The sequence below is a fragment of the Phoenix dactylifera genome, chromosome 9 (assembly GCF_009389715.1).
Source record: "Phoenix dactylifera cultivar Barhee BC4 chromosome 9, palm_55x_up_171113_PBpolish2nd_filt_p, whole genome shotgun sequence".
Taxonomy (NCBI): Eukaryota; Viridiplantae; Streptophyta; class Magnoliopsida; order Arecales; family Arecaceae; genus Phoenix; species Phoenix dactylifera.
The window spans coordinates 10160672-10171257 of NC_052400.1; the positions used below are offsets into that span (position 1 = coordinate 10160672).

Below are 10586 nucleotides of genomic sequence, written 5' to 3' on the forward strand. Positions count from 1 at the left end.
AAAATATTCATCATAATAACTATTATGATCTCTTTTGAAAAATAATGGTCAATGTATCATTATAAACATAAAATTATAAAAAAATAAGAGTTTTATTAGAAGACCTCCTTCCATGAGGTGCAACCACCAAGCTATAGTCTAGTTTTCAACTATAATGGTCTTAATCGGAAATTAACATTTAAAATAAACGTCAACTTTTTAACCAGAAATTCTATCATTTTAGGGACTATGAGGGCTGGCGAGTATAATTCTGCCATTTCAATCAAAGTTTTGTCTTGATAAAATCTGAAGTCCTCAAGGATATTAATGATGCAACCTTGGCCATGTAAATTCTTGTCTTAATGGATTTTGATGAGCACTATCTTCCATTTTGACACTTGGCATGCATGTAGTGTTCAACATGTATGAAGTTATCTAGCCTTTTTTTTTTCTTTGCAGATAATTATCTGTCCTACTCTAGACAAAATGGCTGAGATTCATCCACATGAATCTTTTATTGGATTGTAAATATTCAATCAAATTATATTGCTGGATTAAAAAATACATCCCCTGTGGCTAATGGTTGCATCCACCATCAACTTAGTATTTTCAATGGAAACAAAGCAATATGAGTGCAATGATCAAAAGTAAGATTGCATTTGTCAATACAAGTAGTTCAATGGTTTGATTTATCTCTATTGCACATGCCATACACTATGCTCGCCAATGCTGCTTCTTATCATGGGCAAAAGAATAAAATACACCCATGCTTAATTCCTTGGTATTATAATCACATACATGATTATATGCAAGGAAAGATATCATAATCAGTCATGTAGGATAAGATTAATATAGTAGCCTTTAATCATGATATGTTAAACAAGTTCAAACTGATAACTTTGTGATGAACATGTCATGTGCTGATTATGATTGCTCTAACTCTGACACTGCCTATACAATATATCTCTTAATGAATGCAGATTCCATGAAGTATATCCCATAGCTGGTACACATAATACTTAGATGAGCCTTACATGACATTTTTATTTCTGATAATTAGTAATACAAGTAATTAATTTCTTAACCATAACCAAATATAAACTCACCTTGAAACTACTTCAAACTTGGAGCAACACCCTCAAAGATGGCTCTCTTTTTTTTTTTGCTGAAAAAAGGGGGAAAGGAGGAGGAAGGGATGAGCCTACTCCCGTATAGCAGCTCCTACTGGGCTCCACCCTGTCAGGATAATGTTCGATGCGGGCAGAAATGAGCTTGGGCACCTTGGCCGATTTTATTTATATCCTCCCCACCCATGGGCCCGGTTCGGATATTTCTCTGGGCTCCGGCACGAATCTTCCGTATGAGTACGTCACACCTGGCATCACCGAGGCTACCAGCAGACCAGTAGCCCTTCCAAACCCTGTGTTCGAGCAGGGAGCATCCGGTCTCCATAATTTCATCGATGCCCATGCATTTCGAACTCGGAACCTCTTGGAAGTAAGTTCTGTTCCGCTGAGCTACCACCTCAGTGGCAAAGATGGCTCTTTCAAAATTCTATCCAGACTGACAGCCCCAGATAAAGAGCCTGGCTGGTTTAAACTCTCCCCAACGCAATAAAAAAAGTCATGATAGGTTTTAAGACTCGGGCCTTGTCACAGCTGGGCCCTCATGGGCCCCGGGCCATCCCTTCACTTTTCTCGAGTCTCCAGGCGTGACCAACAGAACTGCCACTGCTGCATGCTGCCCTCCGGGCTAAACACCACCATATAAAACTGTGGAAAAGCTTGCACTTTATCAGCACGAGCAGACCAACCCTTTGGCCACTCAGTCCTCTTAAAGCACGCAGATCACTCTTTTCTGTGCGCCCATTATAAAGGCACGTCCCATTCCCTTTAACTACCTGTCTTTTTTTTTATCACCACCATCACCACTACAGTCCCTGGTTCCAACTTCTCTCACTTCCATTTCTTCTGCTTGGTGGTAAGGGAATGGAGGTAAGCGAAGAGGTTGTGGAGCTGTTTTGCTTTGGTAGCAGCGGCGAGAGAGGATGGTTTTGTCATGGTGGTAGGTTTTTTGGTTGCAGGATGCGAATAAAAGGCAGCAGGTTCCGGCGTTTGGGAGCTGGAATTTCTGCGACGAGGTCCCGATCACGGAGTGCTTCGAGACGGCGATGGGGGCTGGGTTGATCCGAGCACGCTTCTTTGTAGGAGATGGTGAGGATCTCTTCAAGGTGGTGCAACCACAGCAGCAGCAGCAGCAGCATCATCTGCGAAAGGTTAGTGATGATCTTGCCATTTTTAAGTGAAATGAAGCTCCTTGGTTTAGGTTAGTTTTAGTGTTGTTGTTTGGGTTACAGGGGAAGAAGCGAGGAAGGGGAAGAGAAGGGGTGAAGCAGTATGACGAGGAGTGGAAGAAACCCAAGCCAGTGGACGAGGACTTGTACAAGATACCCCCAGATCTCCTCTACAAAATGCCAAGGAAGGCAAGTTTTCTCTCTGAAAAAAATTAATGGTGCTGCATGGGCCTGTACCTAATTAACTCAGGCTTGGCTTGCAACTTGTCAGGCCAATTTAAAGTTGGATTGGAATCAGGTTGAAGGTTTGGGCAATTTTCTGTAACAAGGATCTTAACCCAATTTAGTCTGCCTTAATTTGCACCATATCTCTATGGTCTCAATTAATGTGAGACAATTAATTTGAGCTTGATCCACCCAACTCTTCTTGACTCAACCTAACTCAAATTGTGTTAAAATATTGAAGTTTGGTTAACTTTAGTTTTGGGTCTTCAAGTTAATTGTTTAGTTGGTATTTAATTTGTTATCATATGACACTTGGTAGGGCTCATTGCACAACATGACTTGCCCAAGTTGGGATTCTAAGGAAGTTGATCAATAATCTTGTGGCGTGCTTACTTGAGTTTGGGATTTCCCATTCAACCATGCCTAAGAATTTTTTAGGCTTGTCTACTCGGAGCTCACGTTTGCTTTGTTTCGTTTTGTTTTCTTGCTTTGTTGCAGAAGAAGCTGCCGTGGAATTTGTGGGCCGGGTGTCTAGGCCTCAACTGCATCGCTTAAGTGGGCTTGGGCTACCAAAGACACTATTATTTGATGTTTTGGTGGTGCATGTAGTTCCTAGTCCCCCCCCCCCCCCCCTTCTTCTTTTTGCCTCTGTTATGTGTGATATATATTACAAGATAGTGTTCTTTTACTCAGGAAATGGAAGAAGCCCCTGATGTTTTGCGTGAATCTAAAAACAATCAAATTCATCAAGCCATAAAGAGTAGAGTATCAATGTCGTCGATCTTTACCATCGAGATGCGAATATAGAACCTCTCATGAACTATGGGAGTTAGGAGTGCCAACAAGTAGACCAAGTTTTCATCTTGCAAAGGGTAGGTGTCAACTAGTTGGTTACTAAAGCCATTCGGCTACCGTCGCTAATGACTTGGGTTCGGATCCCATCTACATCTTCGTGTTGGGCAGGGATGAATCCCTTTCCTCTATAATTTGTGAATTTTCTGAATCATTAGATTAAGAATCATGAAGAGAACTAGTGCGAGATAAGAAAAGATTTTAGCATTAATGGTATGATTTGAGCTAGTGTATTATAGAGATTTAACTTTTATGTACCTTATAATTTACTATGATTATTCCACTATGGGTTGCTCCCAACCCCAGATCAAAATCCAAGATGGGTCATGCATGACTCATAATGATGTAGTCACTGAGAAGCATAATTTAAAGTTGAAATCTTTGTATCGATTTCTTGTAGTAGCTTTCTTGTTCTCTCCGCTCGCTCTAGCTGTTTTGTACTGTCGAGGTTGCTTTCGATCTTCTTTTTTTTTTTTTCTCTCTTTTTCTTTTAGTCTTTTATCACTTCGGAAGCTTTACGAAAGCTCGAGAGCCGTGGTGGGTGGGACACGGGTTACATGTTTCGCGCCAAAGGAGGATTCACTCCATCGCTTCAAGATCCGCGTAAGCGGATGAAGGAAGAAGGTCGGAGTGCTTTGATTTCTGTGCAGAGCACGATCTAACGTTCAAAAAAAAGATCTATCACTCTTTCGGGCGAAAGATGCAAACCCAAATCCATGCGGGTGCGTCTCTTTTGCTCTTTTCTTTTGTATAGATTTATACTTTACTGAATAAAAAAAGAAAAAAAAAACTGTGGAGGTGCAACGCTTTTAACTTATGCTAAAATCCTCTACATTTGTAAGCTTTGCGTTCTGTACATCTAACGGTCAAAAAAAGATCAATCACGTTTTTGGGAAAGGATGCAACGCAAACCCGTGTGGGTGTGTGTGGCTTTTGCTTCTTCTTTTTTTTTTTTTTATAGATTTATACTTTCAGAAAAATTTTAAAAAAAAAACCGTGTGGGTGCAAAGCTTTTAACTTATACCCACATCCTCTACTTTTTTTTTTTTTTTTTGCAGTCACGTTTGCCAATGATGCAAGATTTTAACTTATACCGGCATCCTCTACTTGTGGGGTCTTAGTTTTAACTTTGACTCGTATAAGACAAAAAATAAAAAGAGGGAGACCACCGTGGGCGGTGCAAAGCTTAGAAGGAAATATCACCAAATGTGCAAGCATGCATTAACAAAAACAAGCATAAGGAAAAAAAGCTAAAAGGGTCTCTTTAATGTTCATGTTTTGATATATAGATAGACGATATTTTTTTTAAAAAAAAACTAGGGTAACATTTCATATCTACTTCACTTAGAGTCTGTTTGGATCCCAGAAATATTTTGTTGGTAGATAAGATCTTCCGGTAGGAGGGACAAGTAGGAGGCGTTTGAAGTGAGAAGGAAGAAAAAAGAGGATAGATTGGGTGATCTAGAAAAAATATTTATCTTGACTTATAGGAATAATTAAAGTCATTTTAGAGGTGATTTTTAGCTTATCTATAAAATTAAGATAAGTGGTTCTATAAGATTCCCCAATCCCTCTCAATTCTCCTCTCTTCTTCTTCTTCTTTTTTCTTTGCCCCTAAAATATTCTTTCACATAATGTATCGAATGCCTGCTTCCCCGCTTGGTTTTATTTAGAAATAGTTTCCGATCTTGCTCTTTTTTTACTTTCGGATGTCAATGAATCACCTATCCCATTTCCACAACTGGACTTCACGGTAGGGACTCTCCTTGCCGTCCTTCCTTGTTGATGACGATAACGATAACTCTTTTTCGATCTCGATCTTGGTTGATCAATCAACAGAAGCAAGAGACGAGAGCTTAGCCTATCATGAGTAGTATCGACTTCTCGTACCATCATCATAAACTTGTTATAGGTGTTAACAAGTTATTTTGCTTGGGTAGTGGCAGTAAAGTCACTATTACCATATGTTCTAAAGGTATTGATTATGAACTCCTTCCCATCTTTATGAGACAATACTTTCTTTGCAACCAATTAAAGACTACATCTCGATCCCAACAAACTCCCAAGGATGACCCCGCAAACATCCAAAGAAATTACTTTATATATTACTCATCAATGTACATCTTGGTTATGCGAATTTGAAGGTACATTGCTTAGTAATCTTCAACTTGATGCCCTTCTGAATCTAACCAAGAAGGTAAGGATGTGGATATTGCTTGATCTGAAACCCCAGTTTCTGAACTGGATTTTCAGAGATAAGATTTTTTTAGCTTTCAGAATCTACAATAGCTCTAATATGTTTTGCTTCACCTGGATCTTCAAGTAGAAGAGCTCCTCTTGCACTTTTGGGTCTGCCTTAGTTGTTATGTTGGGTTTTCTTATCATCCGGCTCAATTTTGAGTTTGCTTGATTAAGCTTGGTCTTTTTTCGGCTTCTTTCTCTTTAGCTACAATTTGGGGTGAAGCTTCCAACACTTTCTATTGGTGTGTCCATAGATGTTATAGTGGTCGTAGTGATTTCTTGAGTCGTATTGACATGCTTCTTACTTTGCTCCCTCTTTTGGCTTGATTTTTTGTTGTCTCTCTTAAACTTGTCGCCCTTCATGCCTTCCTAGGTCGATTCTTCTTCTCAATCCTCACGGCCTTCATGCTAACTTCGTTAATATTTTCAAATTCGAAAAGCTCCATATTAATAGCCTATTGTACTTGGAATGAAGACATTGAAATCCTAATCTACCAGCGAATTTTGATAGGTTAGAAAATCAACATTTATAGATAAAGAGCTCTAGTCCCTTGCTCCACTTGCATTAAGAAAAGGCTTATAGAGTTTCTCATTACTACTTTGCATAAAACGAAGTAGAGATAGAGAAGATAATTAAATATGCTCAATGAGCTCCGGTAGATTGTTCTAGTGCACTGTAGCCATTGTTGGTTTAAGATATCCTCTAGTATTGGTATAACTCGTGATTTTGCTTGACTATGTATATACTTATATACTGTGAAGAGACATGAAGGGAAACTAGTTACTTGATTATTAGTTTTAGTGTTGAGAATTTTTCTTTTACATCATATATATATGTCTCCCATGCAACACAAGGGTGCAAATGTCCTTCGGAGGCCGATCTCGCAAATCCTTCGTTTTCAATTATTTTCTCTAAAAGCTGTCTCACTACTAGCATTTCCAAATTCTTTCACTTTTCTTTCCTAACTTTCTTGTTTTACTAAAGCTTTTGCTTACCTTTGCCTCCTAATTCCTTTTGTTGCAACTGCTTATACCATCTCATCTTAATATTGGTTTCTGTACCTCCTTTAACGAGCTCTGTTGTATGTCAATATGGTATAGATTCAAGAAAAGTATGAGAATTTATAAACATCTTCTGATGCCATTATTCCATTTTATTCTGTTCTTATAATTTTTTTTTTTTGGTCTTTCGTTTTTCCAAGTGTTTTAAGCAATTTCACAATTCTGAATGGAATCAACATATTTTGGTCGGAAAAGGAATTATTTAATCAAGCAAGCCTTCATGGCGTTCTTGGACATGGCCCTCTCAATTTGACGGTCCCCGCTACAAAATGGAATAAACAAGGCCAATGCATCAAAAGTAGAACAAACCAAGGGGATGGCACGGCCGAGCGGTTGTTCAGCAAAATCATCAAATTTCTATCCATACTGACAAACCCACACACCTGAAGCTGGTTAAATCTCAGAGTCCCCACAGCTCCCTACACATCAAAAATGTTCATGAGACCTTTTCAAGACTTAGGCCTAGTCACAGTTTGCGCCTTGTGAGAGCTTAAATTCCAAGGAGGCCTTCGTCCCAGTGCTCGCGTAGGGTGAACTTAGCATCCCTTGTGAAGCCTAGAGCACTGTTGTCCTCATGCATGGAGCATGGCCCATCTCTTCTCTTTTCTCCAGTCTCCAGGCATGGGCAGCAGAAATGCTCCTCTTTAGGAATGAACGCCACCATATAAAACAGTGGAAAAGCTCACACTTTATCAGGCACGAGCAGGCGTGACCCATTAGTCTCTTACGGCACATCCTCCCACCCTCCTCATTCCAACCTCACTTTAATTATTTGGAACCACCACATTCCTTCTTGTTATATTGTCTCCACTACATATTTTGTGGGTGCCAAGTTGATGGAGGTAAGTGAAGAAGTTTTGGAGCTTTTTTTTTTCTTGGTGTAAATAAGTTGTCTTTGTAATGGTGGTGAAATTTTTTGATTGCAGAATGCGAAGAAGGGACGGAAGATGCCAGAGTTTGGGAGCTGGAATTGCTACGACGAGGTCCCGGTCGTCACCGAGTACTTCGAGTCGGCGGGGTGGGGACTGGTTTGATCCAAGCTCACCCCCTTGGAGGAGTTGGTGAGGATCTCTTCAAGGTGGTGCTACCGCAGCACCAACAACATCAAAGAAAGGCCGGTATTCTATGCATGGCTCTCATGAGTTGGTTTTCGAGAAATATGATTCTTGCTATGGGTGTTAATGTTGTTGTTTGGTTTACAGAGGAAGAAAGGAGGATGGGGAAGAGAAGGGATGAAGCAGTATGAGAAGGAGATAGGAGGAAGCCAAAGCCTGCGGTCGAGGACTTGTACAAGATACCCCCAGAACTCTTGCATCAAGCACCTACGAAGGCAAGCGCTGTTTATGAAATGTGATGATACGTGAGCTAGGTTGAGTTTGGGCCAATATGGTCACTTTTGGTCCGACTTAGGTTGAGAAATGTTTAATTTTCATGCAACACGAACTTTAAGTTCTTCTAACCTAAAGTTGACCCATGTATCTTAGAATATGGATCGGAACCTTAACCAAACTCGATTGCCTCTTGAACCAACATGACCCAACTTGAGTTGACTCGACTCAAATGGCATTTGAGCTCGAAATTTTGGAGTCAGTTCGGGTCAAGTTTGAGATGTTAGGTTAATCATGCGAGGGTTGTGTGTTAATTGGATTGGAACCCAAGCAGCCCAAGTGGCAAGCATTCAGATCAGGGAACAAATAATAGCATCCACATTGGGTTTTAGAACTTTCTATGGAACTCTTCTATGAATTTCTGAGTTTTTTCTTTTTCTTGTTTCCTTTTATTTTTTCTTTTGTTGCAGAAGAAGGTGCTGCGGAATTTGTGGGTTGGATGTCTAGGCTTGAACTGCATTGCCTAAGTGGGTTTGGGCTATGGAAGACACAATATAATTCTGTGGTTGCTTTTCATGTTTGCTGTTTGTGCCTCCAATCTTTCCTGCCGTAATTAGATACGACGTAAGTTAGTGTATTTTAAAGAGGAAATGGAAGAAATTACTTCTTTTTAGACGGTCAACTAGTACTGCTTTTATGATTTCAAATAATTGGAGTTCGTCAATCAATAAAGGCAACTATATCTAGCCTTACAATAATTTATCTCATATCTTTTTTTTTAATCCTTTTTTTTTTCCTATGATGAGTCCACCGTGAGTTGCTAGCATCTCGCAAGTCTAACCTAACATCAAAGTGGAGATAGGGACACGATGATGCTGCTAGAGAAGCAAGTTCAAAGTTGCAATCTGTGTCAATCTCTTTCCATTCTCTCCATTGCAATTGAAGCGGCTTTTTATCTTTTTTTATCATTGATCACCCTTCTCTCTCTCTCTCTCTCTCTCTCTCTTCTCCTCTCTCTCAATCTCTCTCCATTCTCTCCATTGCAATTGAAGCGGCTTTTTATCTTTTCTTTATCATTGATCACCCTTCTCTCTCTCTCTCTCTCTCTCTCTCTCTCTCTCTTTTGGCTAGGATAGGTGGATCATACCTAACGGGTATGGATATACCAATAAGTCAAAAATAGGATACCTCGGAGTGCCAAGGGCAACTTCCCATCTCCAGCCCACAGGGTACCGCCGGAGTGACAGGCTACATAAGCAGCCACCCAATCCGCAGTTCCATTGGCTTCGCGTATACATGCTTAACCTGAAAGGCCCCTCCAATCCTCACCATAGCCCAAATGTTTCGGAACAATGGGTGGTCACAACCGTTATTTCTTGGACCCTCCGGATCAACTGATAATGGTGGCTGAATCACCCTCCAGGATGATGGACCTGGCTTGTAACACGTACCGGGCATGGCGAGGGCCCACTCAAGCAGCTCTCAGTTCCGCACTCGGAACCGAAGTGTCAAATAACTGACTGCTCCCAGCAGCCACAACCCTGGCAGACGAATTCCGAATAACAAAAATCCGCGCCTCCCCTCGTGCCTCCGTCCAGGACTGACCCATTGGTTGCTTGAATTGTTAGTTGTATTTCAGTACAATTCTCAGATAATAAATGCGAGAAATTATATTCTACACCGCATGCATATATATATATATATATATATATATATATATATTATAATATTATATATATATATATAGTTGTGTACGCTGCTAAACGTAATTGAGCGTACTTTGATACGTAATTGTAGAAACGATTGTTTATAATTATTAGCATGCAAAGCCACGTGGTGCAGTGTACGTTATACTCTCGATGAATAGACGGGTGATACGTGTGTTAAGTGATCAAAGGTCCACATCAGCTTTTTACAGACTGCCACATCAGCAGCAGGGAATTGACCACCTCAAAATGCAATTGACCACCTTTATCTAATGGCGAGCAAAATCTCTCACCTCTCCTATTCGAGTCACTTTTCTCGGTGAAACAACGTTCTAAATTATACCCTCGATAGGTGGTGGGGTTTTAAACTATGGACTCATACACAGAAGACAAAAACGAAAAGGAGGGCAGCACTGAGCCGTGCAAAAGTTAAAGTTTCATGCGGTGTTAAAGCAGAACTTTACAAAAGCAGGCCGGAGGAGTTAAATCGAAGGGGTTTTCCAGGTTTTTAAGCTTTGTTAGAGATGAGGACAGTTTTTTTAACAGATTAAAAGGACATTTTTAAAGTAATTAAGGATAATTGTATCCATGAGTATGCAACGTCAGAAGTTAATGTAGCTAGTAACGGCATGCAAGCTACTAACTCATGGTTAAGATGTAGTTTCTTTCTTCTTGGAACTGGATCAATCAACCTCAAGTGGAGACGTCTGTCCATTTTATACTTTCCACTGTATTGCTCTACTTGAAAATTTAGAGCCGGTCATACAATTTGATTTGGTAGCATTTTTTTTTTTGAAAGAATATCCAACCTATCCTACGAGGGCTGACTCTAATCAAGATCGAATCCCCAACTAGGATTGCAAATTATTCGAACTGCTCGTAAATAGCCGAGACATGGCT

The 10586-nt window shown here is 40.2% G+C and overlaps 1 protein-coding gene across 1 annotated transcript; it reads left to right on the top strand.

Annotated features, from left to right (window-relative positions):
• Window positions 1-1824: 1824 nt before the first annotated feature.
• Window positions 1825-3223, top strand: LOC103705732. The gene is made up of 4 exons (XM_017842421.3): window positions 1825-1973; window positions 2063-2254; window positions 2336-2461; window positions 2996-3223. Exons 1-4 carry the CDS (start codon window positions 1968-1970, stop codon window positions 3050-3052), a joined length of 381 nt encoding a protein of 126 aa, XP_017697910.2. The 5' UTR covers window positions 1825-1967; the 3' UTR covers window positions 3053-3223.
• Window positions 3224-10586: the final 7363 nt, after the last annotated feature.